The following is a 19,476-nucleotide window of genomic DNA, read 5'->3' as shown; positions in this document are numbered from 1 at the left end:
CAGAGTCCATGCTGATAGCCATCATCAATGACAACCGAAAGATCTGGTGTGGCAACTCCCAGTCTGTAGCACCAGAGGGTCAACATTCCTACCCCCTCCCCTACAGCCCACTGGCCTATATAACTGCTTCGAGATTCTGTGCCCCCTTAAGATGGTTCTTTTGGACATGAGTCAGCCATGTTCCCTCTTGCTAGCAAGCTGTAACAAAATGTCCTTTCTCTGCCACCATCTTGCCTCTTGACAATTGGCTTTTGTCTCACATCAAGCAGATGGTGCCCTTTGCACTGTTAACAGTACCATAAGATGCTAAAGAAAATAAAATGTGAAACATCAAAAAAGGACAAAGGACTAAATTATGTCACTGATGTTTACTGTATTATTTAAATATTTTTAACGTTAGTAACCCTTTTATACCATATGTGGTAATTCATTATAACCCCAAAATGTTAACTAGAATGCCCTATTCTCTAAACATTCAATAAGACTAAAAATTTACTATATCCCTTATATCCCTAGAAATGCCTAAAATAAAATTGCAAGTACAGTAAAATAAAATTAAGAAGCTTTAATTTTTAAGATAAAATGCCTATACTTCTTGACAAGTAAACTAATATCAATTACTAAATTATTCTCCAATTTTTAAAAATGTAATATATGGATTATTTTTACAAATGCTTCCTAATTTTCATTTGCTCAAATAACAACTGGAAGTTTCAAAGGAAGTCTCTAGAAATTAAATAATAAAGTTGATAAAAGCTGCAGGATGAATTCAGCAATCACAGTGAACACTGAGAAAGAAAGTGAATATACGGCTAATGAGGTTATGAATATATTAAAATCCTGTATCCATTATGGAAGAAACTACCATTGTCTACAAATATCTAATTGCATGCAATCCTAATTTCTAATCACAAGGAAACATGCAGAATCTAGAATCTAAAATTATTAGCTTATGTAACAAAACAAGTTACACTCATTAACATACTTTAAAAAGTGATTTTTTAACAAACGTTTTAAAATAACAACCAAATATAAGCAAATATAAGTAAAGCATTAAACATCAAAGAATCCTGTCCTTTCAGGAAGCTTTTGTGAGGTTGCCTGGATCAAAAAGGTGAATTTGAACAAAATATAACTTTCCGTTTGCTTTTAGGGATACAAAAGTGCTTTCCAAACCAGTAAGTGTCACTGACTGACAACGGACGTCCCACAGTAAAACAGTATTATCTGGACATATAACTTAAGAGTAAGCAGAGAAATGAAGCATTAATGAACTACGGATTAAAGTACCTCACCTATGATTACACAAGAGAAACAGTAAGACTCAAACTCATACTACTCTAACACCATGTCATAAAACCGATGAAATAAAAATCAATTCCAATTACATAGCTCTAATCAATGAGCTAAGTATAATAAAATACAGATTGCATGTACCAGATCAAAACAACTCTTTGATAATCTTTCCATACAAAGAACTGAGGTTTTGAGACCCAACTCATTTCCCCTGTAAAGACTTTCCTAGCCTCATCTCACCTCCGTGCCCCTCAAGGCTGCTCCCATTACAGTACCCATCTCATGAATTTAGAGGTGTCTTGGTCGCACTTCTATTGGAATCCCATGAGTCCCGTGATGCTGTTTATCTCAGGAGTCCCAAAGCCTTAGACACTGACCACTGAATGCTAGGTGATCAATAACAGTCGTGGAATGAAGTGAATGAGCAGCAGGAAGGGAGGCAGGCAGGGAGAGGGGGAAGCAATGTTGGCATATGGAATTGCATGGTTACATCAGTTAAATAATATCTTAATTTTTGGCAAATGAATCATGATGGGTTGTGGGAAAACTTTCAACAAGCTTGGTTCATGTTGCTATATACACAGACTCTGAGATCCCTTTATAATTTCAAAGAAGTAACATGCCTTCCGTACACACGCTCTTCCTTCCACATACAGGTAGCAGGGAAACTTGTAGGAAAGGCAAGAGCTTAGCACACTGCTTTTTTAAAGGCCCCAGCTCCTGAGTCAAGTAATGCAGCCTTTAAATAACAAGTTGCATGAGGAAGTCCTGTATTCGACTCTTTACGAATGTTTTTAAAAAGTGCCAGGATTCTTCAGAAAGGAAAATATTCTGGTTAAAGAGATTTTAAAACATTTTCACTTTAAGGTGCAAAGATAGCTTTTTAAAAGGGAAGAACTATGGGCTTTATTGTTAAGCACAATAAAGTGGAAAATATCACAAAAATCCATAACATGTCTGAAATGCAAATATATTTCTCCTCACAAAGGTTTAACACACTGCTCTCTAATTAAATAAGCTAAGAATACCTTCACAACATCATATCTCTCTTCTATGAACAACTTACAATTAAACTAGAAGATGCAATAATGTCAACACTTAAAAAGGCAGAGAGGAATGGCATAATCCAGAGGACAAACTTGGACTCCGCAGAGCAGGAGACATTGTCTGAGGTCTATCACAGAGTCAAACGGGGGCAGTGCAGGGGGCGTCTAGCACTGAATGGAAACACAACTGTGCACATTAACTCACGTCCATTCAAATTTCCAATCAAAAGGAAGAAAAATACAGGGAGGAAGAAAGATGCAGATGGTACTCAGAGAGACCTGGAGGAGCTTTTGTTCCTTCTCTCTCTCCTTCTTTTCTTCCCTTCTTCCTTTTCTCTTCTTGCTAAGTATTTCTAATGACAAGGCTCGGTGATTTAAAAAGTAATCAATGGAGATGGAATCAGTGGGAAGGTGGAGAAGAAGGCCAAGAAGGCCCCAGGGACCTCCAAATGATGTCTCAACCCATCTACCCTCTGGCCTTGACCACCTGCAGCAAGTCAGCAGCCATTTTCTCTCCAGTCCATTCTGTGTGTGTTCAGTTTGTACTTTTATTTTGAAAATAGCCAATTTTGAAGGTTACGACCCTACATGAGATTCCACAGTGAATCCTTACTTCCCTACGATTCAAATTCCTATTCCTGGTTTCAATGCTCTCCAGAATCTGGTCTCACATCGACAGCCTGGCTTGAGTTCCAATTCCACCAACACCAGCAGCTCAAACTGACCTCTCCATTCTGTGGACTCCCACCTATTTAAATCAGGAATCCCCATCACAGGATTTAATAGCTCAATGTTTTAGATAGACTCGTTTCACCCTGAGGGTAGAAATAATACCACTCGTTTCTTTTTTATTTAGGTCAGTGCTCAGAGATAGAGTGGAAATTCAAAAAATACATTTTAAAAATGGATCAAAGAGTTATTCTGTAAGGCAATAATCATTCCAGAAGTCATCTGTTTCATAAACACTAATATCTCATTCTATACTGTATTTTCTTAAGCTATAAGTGGCCTATTAAAAGACAGAAGATTGCTACTCTTACAAGCTGCTGGTGAGAAAGTCAACTGGTGTAACTTTGGAAAATGGTGTTAACTTGTAGTGCGAACCATGTGCATCCCCTTTAGCTCATCATTTCCACTCTTAGGCACATATAAAAGACAAATTTTTTCATGCGTGCACTAGGAAAGACACATATCAACATCACAGAAGTACTTTTTATAATAGCACATAACTGTAAACAACATAAATAGCAAGCAACACTTAATAAGAACAAGTGAATACTATACAGCAGTGAAAAGGACCAAGTACAGCCACATGCACCAACATGTGACAACATCTGTATAAAGGTTAAAAAATGCAAAAGCCAACAGCAGATTTACTTAGAATTTATAGAGATGTAGGGGAAACTATAAAGAAAAGCAAAGGAATGATAAACACAAAATTCAGGATATGGTTACCTCTGAGGGAAGGGAGTGGCAGACATGGGCCAAAATTACTTTAACGTTTTATTTCTTAAGCTGCATGATGAATATGAGGGTGTCTCTATTATTCTTCATCTCTAACATATATGCCACATGAAATCTTTCATAAATATTTGCTATTTCATTAAAAATGTAAGTGAAAACTGTTCACTCTGTAATGGCTGTTGCAAGTATAGTGATCTTTAAGAAGTTAGGAAAAAAATAAGAGGAAACTTAGGTTTCACAGGTCTCTACAGAGGAAAGGTATCAGTGTTGCAGAGTAAAACGGGAGGTCTACCGGCAGGTGTGAACACTAACTCCCTTATCTGATAAAGAGAAGTAAAACTGTATGATGTCAAACACACTCTGAGGCAGAAGGACAAGTACCTTCTAGAGCAGAGGGCAAGTGAAATTAGACTTCGAGACTTGCTGGGGCAAGTGAGACTCCCAGGGCTCTGACAAGCGAGCACTGCAGGGCAGACCAGTGGGGCTAACCCACGGGGCAAGGGTGGGACTCGGGAAGAGGAGCCGGGCAAGACAGAGAATCTGAGGAAAACAGAGAAGAGTCAGGGTGGGAGCGCAAGGCTGACCCCAAAATGACACAAATACGACACGGAGATTTTCAACAGGGTATCAATCCTCTCATCTTATCTACTTCATTTTTGAAAATTTCCCAGGAAATAAAGTTCATTTTTCTTTCATTTATTGCCAGTGTGGTTCTCCACATTAATATACCTCGCCCTAATCTTGACTGCCGTTTGTCAACTTAGACAATACACATTGAGTCTATTTTTCCTACTGAGATGCCTTCAGCTGAGGACACAACATCTGGAGCCGTGTCCAGTTAGGAACAACAGTGCTGCCTCAAAGCCTGGACTTGTGGGAGCATGTCTAGGATTATTCCAGGCATCACTGAGTCTGGCTGAACAAAACCAGCTTAATTTTTAAAGCCTAGAAGTAATATTAAAACTAAAAATGAATCTCCACTGTGTGCTACACTCAATTCAAGCTTTTCAAGCACAATGTTTACTCTTTCTCAGCATTCTCAAGGCTGTCACTACCCAATCATTCAGGACATCCTTTTCTCTAGCTGTTATTCATAGCATAATTTTACATTGATTTAGATAATTAAAATCATCTTACCTGCACTTTTTTTAAAGCTACTGGTACTCCATCCAAGAGACAGGCTGCTCTATAAACTTCACTAAATTGCCCGCGACCAATTTTCTTTTCTATTCGAAAGTTGGCTAACGTATTATAGCCCATATCCGGTCGTAAGGCCTTCTGTAATTAAAAAAGTCAGAAAAGTTTTCAATCACACAATATACACACCATCATGGACTGTTTTCACATAAGCAGGTAAGGCTGCAGACATCCATTCATTCAACAAATATTTACTGAACTGTTCATGCCAGACACTGTTCTCTATAGACTGGGGATATAGCAGCCAATTAGACAATATTCCCTACACTCAGAGAACTTAAATTCTGGTGGGGAAGAAAAATGATACACAAGGTAAATATGAAATATATATAGAGAGAGACAGTATGTGAGCTAGAAAGGACTAGAAAAAAATAAATGAAGGAAGTGGGATACGAAATGTCAGGGATAAGGAGGATTTTGAAATTTTAGATAGGAACTCTCTATAAATTGTCCTTAGTTCACAGAACATAAACTTATCCCATTCAGTCTAGCACCTCTTCGGTATTTCTTTTCTTTTTCAAAGAATCTTTGAATTGAAACGGATCAGGTATATACATACACATTCATTTAGTCCAAGCTGCCAATTAGTGCATGGGAAACTTCTCAACTTCCTGACAGTTACTTAACTTCTACAAAGAAGATTTTCCAGTGGCAGGAAGTTTCCCACCCCATCACTACTTTTTATGATTAAAGACTTTATTTTTTTAGAGCAGTTTTAGGTTCACAGCAAAATAGAGAGGAAGGTACAGAGATTTCCCAGACACCCTCTGCCTCCATTCATGCATAGCCTCCGCCACATCTTCCACCAGAGTGGTCCTTCTGTTACAACTGACGAACCTCCATTGACACATTACCGTCACCCAAAGTCTATAGTTTACCCGAGGGTTCAGTCTTGGTGTTGTCTACTCTCTGGGTTTGGACAAATGTATAATGACATATATCCATCGCTACAGTATCATACAGCATATTTTCACTGCCCTAAAAATCCTCTGTGCCCTGCCTATTCCTCCCCCTGCCCCAACTCACACTGGCAACCAGTGATCTTTTTACTGTCTCCATAGTTCTGCCTTTTCGAGAATGTCATACAATTGGAATCATACAGGATGTAGCCTTTTCAGACTGGCTTCTTTTTCTTAGTACATAATTACATTTTCAAACAATATTTCTTTTTCGTTCATGGAAAATATCATTTCTTTTTTTAACTAATTTTTTTTTAGCACTTACTATGTGCCAGGTACTGTGCTAGCTGCTAGGGAAATATGGATGAATCAGAAACGTTTTCAACTCTCAAAGAGCTTACTCAAATACCTGAAAGACACTCTTCACTGTGCTATGAGAGAAACAATGATAGGGTAGTCTAGTTTAGCTATCATATGCCCTTATATCTTATCTTTTTTGGCTAAACATGCATGGGCCTTTTCAAGATTCTTAGATTATTGGTAAGTACACTCTTCCAAGCCTTTCACCACTTTGCTCACATTTTTCCAGACTTGCTCTACAAGCCCACTTAGAGTAAACATGACATTCTAGTGTACCTCCTAATGACAGTGAACATTAAACACTTATCAATGCAATCAGAGATGGCACTGGTTCAGAGACTACATTCAACTCGATCTCTTAGACCCCCAAATAAACCTCTGTTAAGGCTGGTGACTCCATGACTTATGCAGAAGGCTATTTTGTCATATGGGCAGTACTTCAATTAACCAGCAGTATGTTTTATCTCGTTAATTTCCCTGTACGTACCTCACTAGCAAAACTCTATAAAATTCTGCTGAAGTTTCACTAGAATTCAAACACAGTGTTTCTCAAAAAGAGAAGAAAAGGAGCAAGAATTTGTTAGTGTACATTGCTTTTCTTTCTTCTGAAGGTCCAAAACATTGTCACAAAAAATTCCATTCTTCTATTAAGACACGCAAAATAATGAGAATACAAGAAATTTCACAAATTCATTTCATAAACATAAGGCCAAAAGTAATTGTTACAACACAATAATAATAGTAACACCTACTACAATAATAGAAGGTTCCATTTTGGCAACTACAACTTAACAGGTATTATATATTAGGACTCATATGCCATCTAATTCAATGCCCATGACAACCCTATAATGTAGATGTTTATCAAAACTTGTCTCATTGACTTCCAAGCCCTGATTCCCAGGATAGCCTATGCTTTACTGTCATGGTTACTGAACAGTCACCTACAATATGACCCAACACTATGGGACCCTACATGATGATTCACAGATACTTTCCATTTCAAGTCTTTTGATGGAAAAAAAAACCAAAAACCAGGAACAGGAACATGTGTCAAAAAGAAAACAAAAATATATACCATAATAAGAAAAATAAAATTAACAAATAAAGGGAGACAGCTTGCCATGCTGTTCATTCATAAGATTTTCCTTTTGGAGTCATTGAGATTAATTTATAATTAAGTGTCGCTGTTACAAAATGGCATCTATTTAACAAAGGAAACTGACAAAGTACCACTCTCAGATGTATTCAATGGATATTAGCAACTTTTTTTAGTTTAAATAAAAGTTTCATTTAAAGAGGACAGATTTTTTTAGATTGCTTCTCTTTTCTAAGAAGTCTTTTTTTAAAAGATATTGACACACTAGGATAGTCCCAACATCTAAGACACAGAATGCCTTCCTCTCCCATGTATGTACAGACCATTCTTTCTCCTGATGAAAACGTGTCAATCTCAAGAGTAAAACACAGCTTCATCATTAGGAACACTATCATACAATCCAGATACTTCCAATTTGACTGGGAATTCCATCTTCTGTCTGCACAATAACTGACAAATGTTAGCGTGAACTGCTAAGGCAGTGTGACAACCGCATGCTGAGAGCAGAGTCTCGCTAATATGTTTTGGCGTGCAGGTTTGTAATCACACATTTACATATGCAATGACCTACATTTGCATGTCAGATCACACACTGTCTTGGTTTATTAAGACTGGGCACCTCCCTGTGCTTGGCGGCCAGAGGGGCGAGAGAAGGCCAGAGGGCGGTGTTTTTTGGCAGTTGAGGGATGAACTGCCACCAAGGATTAGGTTGATATGGCCTGAGCATTAGACACTTCATTAGACATAATCTGTTTAACAGTGGGCAGTGTATGTAAACTTCACAGCCCATTTGCGGCACCTCTTTCCCCCCATGGCCTTTCTTCAAAGGGCAGTGTGGCTGAGCGACAGCTTGTCTCATATGCTCCCATGTCCTGTCACCCAGTGTAGACGTGGAGAGCTGACACGAGAAGGAGCATAGCTGCACATCTCCAGCTACCCTTGGGTCTCGTTGCCACACCGCAATTTGTATAAAAATAAGCTCATGCTGGATGAGGTCTCCTTTAGGAGATCATCAGACAGGTAATACGCCTGCTTGGGTAATGATCCCATTACACTGTATTCAGTGTCAAACTTCATGTCCATGAGTTATATTCCATTGTAGGCAAAATTGCATTAGGTGCCTTAAATAAAAAGATGAGACATCAAATGAGTGCCCACTCAAGTAAAGAACTATTTTCAGGAAAAAGCTATATTCTCTTTTTTGAATGATACTCAATTTCCCATTTTTTTCAGTTTAGCATTTGAGTTATACCGGGAATAAAATAATTCAGCAAAATAATGAGATTCAAATCAGTATGAAATATAAACCCAGTGAAATCACTTTAATTGCCCTTTCTCTGTTCTCAGTTTGGCGTATAAAGTGGGTCTCAGGTCTCAGTCTCCTGCAGGCCCTTAAGGCCCAGGGGATTTTTTTGAGCTGCACAAAATGGCTTTTGGATTTGAGATGAGTCATTCAAAGGACCTTCAGCTTTCATGAAAGTAAAACCAACTCTGTTTCTTCCACTCTAAAACGAGGGTAAGGACCCCTTACTGCGTATGGCAGAGAGCTCTTCTAGTCACTTGAAACTAGCCAGGGGCCTCGTCCACCAGCCACACCATTTGTTCCCCAAGTGCACCCTGAGCTTTGGCCCCTCCATGAAAGGCATCTGCTCGTCCCATGCCTTCTGAATAACTTCACTCTCACACCTGCGAAACCACAACTCATCTTCGGAATCCAGCTGCTAGCCCTTCTATGGAACCGTCTTCAGCTCACTCAGGCAGCTCTGCTGCTCCCGCCTCTCTGCTTCCGCAGCAACTGACGGGCGTCATTCGACTCCATGCACAGTTGTACCGATTTGGGCACTGGGCGAGGTTCTGGATCAGGCTGGATTTTAACGATTTGTTTATAAATATGTATTCCTCCTTCATACACTGAGCTTTTCAAGGCAGAGATCAAGTTTTATCTTTGTACCCAGATGCCACGAAGGTTGCCTGACATGAATTTTTATATAAATGAATTTTTTATAAATTTATTTTAAAAAGACACCAAAGAGGTTGGCCTGGTGGCGTAGTGGTTAAGTTGGTACACTCCACTTTGGTGCCCCGGGGTTCGCAGGTTCAATCCTGGGTGCAGACCTACACACAGCTCATCAAGCCATGCTGTGGCGGCACCCCACATACAATACAGAGGAAGACTGGCATGGACATTAGCTCAGCAACAATCTTCCTCAAGCAAAAAAAAGAAATTTTTAAAAAAAGACAATAAATATTTACTGAATAAGTGAAGGTATCTGAAACAACTTAATGCATGCAAAAGGCTTTAAACACAGTGCATGACTATAATACTGACAGGCCCCAAGCAGAACCGAGTGGGGAAGCAGCGCAGTGTAGCGGAAAAACATCAGACCCACACAGCACGGTGAATGCCTCTGCCTCTAACGGTTTCCCAACAGGACAAAGAGAAATCCCTTCCATCCCCACTATTAAAGGAGACCTTCCTTCCTAATCAACCCCTGTCCCCGTGGAGTGACAGGGGAAGCACTGGACATTGTGCTCCAAAGCCTGGCCTCGGCATGGCATGACAGAAGAAGCCACCGAGTTCCCATACAGCCCAATAGAACAGGCACAGGTTCAGGAGTCAGTCAGCAAGGCCTGGGCTCAAATCTCAGTTGTGATGCTCAGAATCTTTCTGAACTGGGCAAGCCAGCCAAACCTTGTTTCCTACTTCTGTGAAACAGGGGTAGCCTACCCAAAGAACTGTGTCTGAATGAGACAACGAATCTGAGAACCCACGACAGAGCCGCACACACAGCAGGGGCTCACTATACTCTCCGTTAAGATACTCGTCTCCCCAGGAGTGCCAGCCGGAACAACTTTCCACCTCACTCTCCCAACTGGGGTCCTGTGTTTGTGGACCCTCCTTCACATCCTCCAGCTTTCAGGACTGAAATTCTTTAGTCTCCACCTAATTTTCTTTTCTAGTCCTTCTTTCTGAGCCACAAGTGCAGTCTGTCTCTACCTACTGCTCGACTCCCCATATGGCAATGGCATACTCACCAGGGTTCTAAGAATCACCCAGTCACGGGCTCTGCCGTCCTGCTGGGACCCCACTCACCATGTGGATTATCTTCCCGATTCATGAAGGAACAGAGCCTAACTCCTCAGTCATGAGGCTTCTTGGGTGCACACAGCATATCTAACGATAGTTATTCTGCCCAAAGTTCTCTCATAATTCTTGTGGGGGAGTGCTTAATACGTAAAACCATGTTGGGTGGCAATTACATCATATGGTTGGAACATGTTTAAAATAAAGTTTAAAATCACAGGTAAACTGAAGAGGAGAACAGCTGGTTCAAAGCTCACAATCCCTGTGAGTAGGAAACTGCACACCCTTCATGACAAAAGAAAACTGAGAAAGGGCATGGCTAATGCTGCACAAAATATCTTCCAAAATTAGTAAATAAAGACTATACACCCCATATAAGTATTTTCAAACAGATTCATTTTTGGAAGAAGCCTCAAAACTAATTAATGGATAACAAACTATAAGTCTACAGAGGGTTTTTTTAGTATTTATTTCTTATTTACTAAGTATTAAGACATCCACAACTCCTCTGATTAAAACTGCTCTTGGAAGCATTTATATTACATTTTTGTGGTAAATTATTAAGTTTAGCCTCGTGAGATATCTGAATGTATACACTAACAGGTTATATTAGGAAAGCATCCTGAAATCTCAGAAACATAAATATTCAAAATCACAGATGTCAACTAAGAAATCAAACCCTAGAGGGAATGAGGCTTTCTGGAACATCTTAAATGTTCTCGATTCTTCTTGGTGAATCTCCTGTTGATCTGAATGCATTCAAATCACAAAACACCAGATCTTACTAACTAATTGGGATTAACTTCTACATGTCAGTCTGTGTTTACTGCTTTCTTCACAGAAATACTTTTCATCTCAAAACAAAATTCATTCTGCTTTGCCACTAGCTCTTACTGTCACAGGTGCAAACTCCTTGAACAATTAATAATTTCCTAGCACTAAATTAATTTCTCTTAATTTAAGGCAACGACATTTAATGAGCAGTAAGATAACTCCAGATAGCAGTACGATGATAACTCTCTCTGGGGAAATGAGGAGCCACAGCACGCACGCAATGGGCTCCCCAGAGAGAAAATTACATCCTGATAATTCCCAGAGGCATTGTTATCAATGACCAAATATACAAGCCAGTATTAATTACAATATTTAGCATAATTAATAAGGTTTTCATTGTTACTGCAAACTTGCCTCTTACTAGTGATTTTCATCTTTCAATTATGTACATTAATAAATTACTTTATATTTCATATTAATATTATTGAATCTCTCCAAAATTTAAAAGTAATAAAACTTCAAAATGCCTTTCAATTTTATTTAGCAATAAAGCTCATGCTATGATCTTGAAAAATATATTACTCACCTCCAAACTATACAAACTAGAATACCCTTCTAACCCTATCTAACACAACTCTGACATACATTATTTTCCACAAACTTCACTGGAAACCAAAACAACAAAACAACACAAAAAAACCCACATGTGCCAGTGAATATATGCTTCTTCCCATTTGAAAAATCATCTTCCTAAATTTTTTTGAAGTATTTCAAAAGTAACCATCCTTAAAGATACTTAAGTGTCGGAGATTTACATCAGTTTGAACAACATGCCATTAATCATTATAACTGGCTTTTTATCAAACAAAGGAGGAAATTCACTATAGCATAAGAAAAATGAGTGGCCAAATATAACCTATTATCTGGTTAAACATTTATAAGACCCTGGTATCTGTACCATTTAATCATCATTAGCAATACTACCCAGCATAATTACTATATCCAAATTACGTAACCGAAAATACTGATTATCTTTCCCAGCTTATCGTGAGTAGAACAGTTAATTAATGACAAAGACTCGTCCATCTCCACTACCCCCCCCACGAACACCACTAGCTATACACTGGTAAAATTATAGAGAGAGAGAAAAAGCTTCTTATTGAGAGAAACAGAGACAGAAAGAGTGAGAGAGAGACAGACAGAGAGAGAGAGAAATAGAGGGAAGATGTATTCTAAAATGTATTCATTTAGTCCACAAATGTTAACAGGGGAGGGAGTTAAACACATAATACAAAAACAATAAAAAGTCAATGAGCAAATACATAACAGTATCCAGTACGCATTGATCATATTGAAGAACTATGCAGAGAAACAGAGTGATATAATAGAAAATAAGTGGATAGTTATTTTGGATTGGGTAATTTAGGAATGATCTTGCTGAGGTGACACTTTCACTGAGATTAAAAGACCAGAAGGAAAGGAAGGAGCAGCCATAGCGGAAAGAACATCTGGAGAAAATGTCTTCGGGAAAGGAGGAGCTTGGCGTGTTCCAGGAACAGAAGGAAGGACACTGTGGCTGGAGGATGGAGAACAGGGGGACAGTGGGAAGGAAGGAGGTTCAGGAGGTAAACTGACAAAACCACACGGTGCTCTGACGGCACGAGTGAAGAGACTGAGTTCTAGGCAGGGGGGCACCGCACTGTGACAAGGAGAACTCGTGATGCTGTGTGGAGAAGGAATTAGAGAGGAGACTGCGGAAAGCACGGTGGAGGCAGGGAGGCAGAATAAGGCCGTAGACCCGACCCAAGGGGCCCAGTTAGGTGCAGACAGCACGAGGACTCCAGAGAAGATCTTGAGGTAGAATTGCTGATGAACTGAATATGAGAAGTGCGGGACAGAGAGAAATCAGGGATAACTCACGGGTTATTGGCTTGAGCAGCCATTTACTGGGAGTAACTAAGGCTAAAGGAGAAGTAGTTTGGGCAGAAGGTTGGTAATAACAGTGCAATAAAGGCTGTTAGGTGATACAGAAGCAAGCAATGGGCAGAGGAATCTGTGTGCCGAGACAATCAGTGGCAGAACGTTGTCAGTGTGGTCATCGTCATCATCGTCATCACTATCACCTGAGTGCTAACTAGGTACCAAGCACACTAAAAGCTCCACATGTAACAACTCTATGAGCTAAAAACTATTATTCCTCTCATCTATCGATAAGAAAAGTGAGGTGTACTGCCCTCCATCACATGGCCAGAAAGTGGGGGATCCAGGAATTCATCAGGCACTGACTTCAGGGCCCAAGCTCTAACCACCACCCTCAACAGCCAGCTCTCTGTTTACTCCCAGCTTCTCTCCACACTCCTCCCAGAAACTTGGATGTCCACAGGGCACTGCCCTCAGCCTTCTCTTGTCACTCTGCCCACTCACTTTGAGCAATCTAATTCACTTTTCTGACTCTCTCATTTGTTGGTTCTGCAAGTTAGTGCTGAGTTAAATTATTCCAGGTACCCCTCTCATCCTCTATCAGACTCTCTGTCATAAGCTTCCAGAAGCTCCTCGTTCTCCACCCCCTCGTTCTCCTACCTGGCATGAGATCCAGTCAAGGGAGAAAAAGGGATGCCTAATTAAATTTATTCTGTATAAATGTGGCTGAAAAAAGAAATAATTATCACAATTTCTAAATTTGGAAAATACTTGTTTTATGAATATTTAGCCAGAAAGCTGTGTGAGACATAACTACAGTCAAATGAAAAAAGTCAGAATATTCACATAATGATACAAAAGAAGACAAAATGTAAAGGTATTCTAAAGGTAAAATCATGTGACTGATCTCTAACAAACGCACTAGAAGGCAAACATTCAAGGCTGCTCCTCAGAACAGGAACCCTGGGTGGGCATGGACTTAGCCAGGAAGGTTCCCGAGACTGAAAACAGGTCTGAAATTCTTCCCTGAATTGTAATCAGAGGTGGTTTGTGAACCATATGAAAATTATTAGACTCATTTAAGAAGATATCTCATTTTGGTCAAAAGAAGAATAGTAAGACTATTTACTTTATTCACCAAGTAAACACTTGGTTCCAAAGGATTTTGGAATATTTCCAAATATCAAATTGACCCTCAAAAATAGAATAATTCTCATCAGTGAATTATTAAAACTTTATTTCAGGCCCTGAACATAGTTTTAAATAAAGTTGGAAAACTATTAGATTAATGTCAGCCTCATCTTTGCCCACTTCACTCTCAACAGACTGTTCAAATAGAAATTTCCAAGAGAGCAGAAGAGAGAATCCTTACTGCATTGTCATTCAAAATCATCTAAATTTCTCAAGGTATTTCCTTTAAAATTTGAGGAACACTTATCCCTAAGTACGTAAACATGAACAATCAACCTAAATTCAAAATTCAATCAAATTTTAAATACTGTGAAATCATTTGACAGCTTTCTTAGTATTCTATGTTGCCACACAATCTCTTCCAAAAACAACTCTAAAGTAACTAAAATCTACATGATATTAACACAATGTAGTTAGATTGATGAATATTTAGCTGGTGAAGAGGGAGAAATTAAATTAAATTTCATTTAGAGATTGATCCATTCATCCAACAAGCACCTGTTGAGCACCCATATCTACCACTCATTGTTAAATATGATGCATTCAAGTGAACGCTCCACTGCTGGTAGAGGATATCCTTATTTATTAGAAGCACACTAGTATAAGGAACTACCATCAATAATCATTATTTTCCTGAGAGGAATCTTGCTGCTGTCTTCCAAATTACCTATTTCCTCCACTATAACATTTTCCTTAGAGTCTCTATCATGAAATGCAGCCCACATGCATTATAATGAGCCGCTTGCTCATTATGCTCCATTAGTGATTAAATCTTCTTAAACACCACCTGAGACCATTACTCATCACCTTAGATTTGGAGATGAAAGAGAGCATGGTACAAGCAAGATATGGCTGAATCTGAGTTCAAAACACAAAACGCCGCTGGAGAAGTAAAAGGAGACCAGATGAGGCAAGACCTTCTAAGTCATGTAAGAAATGGAGAATTCATCCTAAGAATAATAAAAAACCAGCTTTATACGGACAGTGATGTAATAAAATGTACACTTCAGAAAGATGACTCTTACTACAACGTAAAGAATGGAATAGAAACAGTAAAACAAGGAGTAAAGAGATCAACTACAAAGTTGCTGCGATAATCCAGGAAAAAAATGACAGTCACCTAGAGTAGTTACAATCAGGACGTAGAGAATTAGCAGATTCAATAGTTCTTCAGGGGGTCAAATCAAGAGGACATAGAAACTGCCTAAATGCAAGGGAGAAGGTCCCTTGTTTGCAGTCTGGGCACTAGACGGATGCGGGTACTGAGGTACTAATTACAAGCAAGAGTGCAATCCTGGGCAGAACACAATCAACTTCATCTTGAAGACTAGGAGCTTGGGGTACCTATGAAAATACCAGGAGTCACCGTGACTGAGGAGATTGGACTGGCCAGGAAATGCATGAGGAGCTTTCTCTGTGAAGGCTAAAGGATCAGCGCTCAGGGTTGCCCATACCCGGGTCAAATCCCAGCTCCACCACTCTAGCTATGTGAGCACGGCCAAGCCAGTTAACTAGTCTGAGCTTCAGTCTCCTCATCTGTAAAGGATGAAAAATAATGCCTCCTACGGTTTCTGCCAGGATTAAATGAAACAGGGTATCCAAAATGCACAGCACAGGGCAGGTGCATTGTAAGAATGCAATCATCAGCAGGTATTGGTAGGACATACATGGACGGAAGGGGATATGACACTAGCCAAGTGGCCACATTTTCAGCTAATGGAAGGAGTAGTGAGGGGGTCAGAAAGTTACAGCTACAAGAAAGGTAACAGTCCTTTCGTTGGGTGGGTGGCAGAAGCCCCAATGCAGCAGGTTTCACCCCTCCCTAACCCCAAGAAAAGGGAGAAGCAATGGTTTGGAAGAGGCACCATGGATGGAGAAGGCTGCTGGTCCCACCTCCTGACCCTTACCTACATGGGTGTCAGAGAACAAGTGGCCTCCACTTGAAAGCGTTACAGAGAAAGCAGTGTCCTTGGGGGAAAGAGGTATGTTCCAATGGGAGGTGACAAAAAAGTTCAATAAGAAATGGAGGATGTAGGTGGTTACCTGTACAGGGAAAGAGAAGTGCTGGAGATATTTATGTACTTTAACATTCATTTGAAAGGTGGTGCTTGAAAACAGAGAGAATGGGTTGATTTGACACCAAGTTTGTATTCACTCAACAAATATTTACTGAATCCCTACTATGTGCTCTGGGTACCATTCTGGGGACTAGGGATAACACTTCTACTCTGGAAAAGAAGACAATGAATAAAATAAAAAGTGATAAGGTGATAAATTTTATGGAGAAAAATATGGCAGCAAAGACATACCGGGTTGTGTGAAAGTTCCTTTTTCATTGAATGATCAGAGAAGAGGACATTTGAATATATACTTGAAGAAGATCAGTGAGCAAGCTGATGAGAAACTACTAGAAAGTTTTCAACAGACGTGATTTGACTGAAATGTCATATTTTATATAATTTTGTATTGACTTCTGTGTTGAGAGCAGACTGGAGGGGGAGGCACGGCTGGAAGCAGAGACCAGCTGGGATGCTCTGCAATAAGGTGTGTGAAAATTAAAGTAACCGACGTGAGCGGCAGCAGTAGAGGAGGTAAGAAGTACTCCAATTCTCAATATATTTTAAAGATAGACCCTATGGGATCTGTTAACAGATGAGACATGAGATGAGAGAGATGGGAGGAAGTCCGGATGTCTCTCGGAGTTTTGGCCTGAGCAAGTGAAAGGGGACACTTGCCACTAACTGTGATAGAGAAGACTACAGATGCGATGGCTTGAGGGGGAATATTCAGAGTTCGGTTTCTGACACATTAAGTTTGAGATATGCGAATTTGATGCCAAGTAGGCAACTGGACTTATGAGTTTGGAATTCACAACAGAGGTTTGGGTTGAGATATAAATTTTAGAATTATCAGCAAATAGATCATACAGAGAATCATGAAGCTGGATGAGATCACCAAGCAAGGGACAGAGAGAGCAAAAAGGTCTGTCTAAAGCTTTGGAGACTCCACCATTGGGAGGTCCAGGAGGTGAGAAGAAATCAGCAAAGGAGGAGGGACCAGGAAGACGAGAGAAAAACAAGGTTCTTGGAAGCTAAGTGATAAAAAGGTTTCAAAGAAGAGAGCACAATCAACGCTACCAAACGGGCGTAGATGAGTCAAGAAAGACGAGGCCTGAGAACTGACCTCTGACGAGGTAACTGGACATCCTGACAAGAGCGGGTTAGGCTGCAGTACAGTAGAGGAAGCCCACCTGAAGCACATTAAGAAAGTGAAAGGAGAAACTACAAATTAATCTTTCTGGGAATTCTGCAACAAAAGGCAGCAGATATACAGGTTAACAGCTGGAGAAAAGGACTTCCAAAGCTGTTTTTTGGTTTTGTTTTGTTGTGTTGTTTAGATGGAAGAAATAAGAGCACAATCGTATGCTAACGGGAAGGACCCGGTAGAGGGGGCTAAAACGATTAGGGGATGGAGATGGAACAGTGTGGCTAGTTGGTCTGGTAACAGAAAAGGCAGATCCCTTGAGTACGGATTCTGGGAGGAGGATATCCACTATCCACCGCAGGAGTCTGCGGAAGTTCTCTTCCGATTGTTTCCATTTTTTAAGTGACATAGGGAGCAAGGGCATCAGTTGAGAGTGAGGATGGGGGAGAAAGTGGTGGGTGTTTGAGGAGAGAAAAGATGTGCGATAGTCATTGAGGAGAGTGGGGAGTGAAGGGACTAAGGCTATGGGTGCTGAATAGCATTAAGGTTTACTTGAGGTTCATGGTCACGAATTTAAACATAGGAAGAGTCCTCTTTCCTCAAAACAGCTGCTGCTCATTCTCCTGTACCTAGATCAACAAAGCTATTCAACGAAGTAAGCTGTTAAAAGGAGAACGCTACACCTAAATTTCTATAAGGAGTTCCCAAAATAGAAGCTCCACTCAATGCTGTATAAGTACCTTGGCAAAATCAATTCATCAAAAGAAACAAGCTAAATGATGACCCTTATTTCATAAAGAAAGTAATTCTGTAAGATAAGCTAAAGAGAGGGGATGATAATACAGTTATCATGGCCAAAAATCTCACCACTCAACAGAATCCACTGTGGGCTACTTCACTTTGACCCACAGTGTACCCGGATTACTGCCCCGGACATGCTACAAGGTAAACTTCCTCTCATCTCTCCATGCTCACTTCACAGAGATGCAAAACCACAGGCGGACTGCTGTTCTGTAATACTAGACCTTAAGTACATGTGAGGGAAGCCATCTTAGAGAAAAGAAGCAATATTGTAACTCTGACCCTGACTCGCCAGTCTCTGAATACATTCCAGCCTGCACGTAGCCTAGATGATTAAGCACCTCTTGATTTTACAAAATATATGATCTGCTTGTTCTATGACTCTTGCTTACATGTATCTCCCAGCTGTGATAAGACAACTTTGTTCTCTGAGTTCCCAGGAACATGATGACCTCCACAAAGAAAAATTCTGTGTTGGTACCCATCACGAATGACAGAAGAAAGAGATAATGTGGCGCCTTGAAGTTCGTCACACCGGATGATCAACATCCCTAACCCCCCTCCTTTCCTGCCCATTTCCCTTATGCACCTGCCTCAAGATTCTGCATGATTTTAAGATGGTTCTTCAGGCCACTAGTCCACCATCTTCTGATTATGCTAGCTAGTCGTATGAATTTTCCTTTCTCAATCACCCGCTTGTTTGCAACTGATTGGCACCAGATTGCAGTGAGCAGAACAAGCCCCTTTTTGCTCGGTTACAAATTTCTGGCGACCCAGATGGGACGTGCCTCTGCCTGTGGCTAGTCAAATCCAGGAGAAATCTTGGGACTCTCGCAGCAGCTGCTGGGATGTTCTTTCTCCCGGAGACTGTCCCCTGAGTTCTCCCGACTGCCAACCACCTTCAACGCTTCCCAGTGGCTGAAGAAACAAAACAGGCTCTAGATTTGTTTGCTTGTTTGTTTGTTTTCGCTTCTGGTGAGTCAATGGGCTCAATTTGGAGTAGGGTAAGTCACCCCGGTCAGGCCTGCCATGAACTCCCTGTCTCTTGGAGGGGAAATCCCACAGGGATATCCCCATCCGAGTCTGGGTGTCGACTAATGAGAGACATAGTGTAGCACTACCTGGAATCTGTCGGGTGCA

The 19,476-nt window shown here is 40.3% G+C and overlaps 1 protein-coding gene across 2 annotated transcripts in view; it reads right to left on the bottom strand.

The window, feature by feature from the left end:
• The window catches only part of NEK7 (NIMA related kinase 7), a 159,192-nt gene that overhangs the window by 63,696 nt on the left and 76,020 nt on the right, over positions 1 to 19,476 (bottom strand). The window contains exon 3 of one of the 2 annotated variants that reach the window (XM_046678617.1): positions 4,944 to 5,084. The exons of the other annotated variant lie outside the window; for it this stretch is intronic. Coding sequence (XP_046534573.1) covers positions 4,944 to 5,084 — 141 coding nt within the window. The remainder of the gene's footprint in view (positions 1 to 4,943; positions 5,085 to 19,476) is intronic. 2 annotated transcript variants of the gene reach the window in all.

This window comes from Equus quagga, chromosome 12 (assembly GCF_021613505.1).
Source record: "Equus quagga isolate Etosha38 chromosome 12, UCLA_HA_Equagga_1.0, whole genome shotgun sequence".
In the NCBI taxonomy this organism is placed as follows: domain Eukaryota; kingdom Metazoa; phylum Chordata; class Mammalia; order Perissodactyla; family Equidae; genus Equus; species Equus quagga.
Note: the sequence above shows the minus strand (reverse complement) of the source record. Positions and strands in the feature narration are given on the sequence as shown.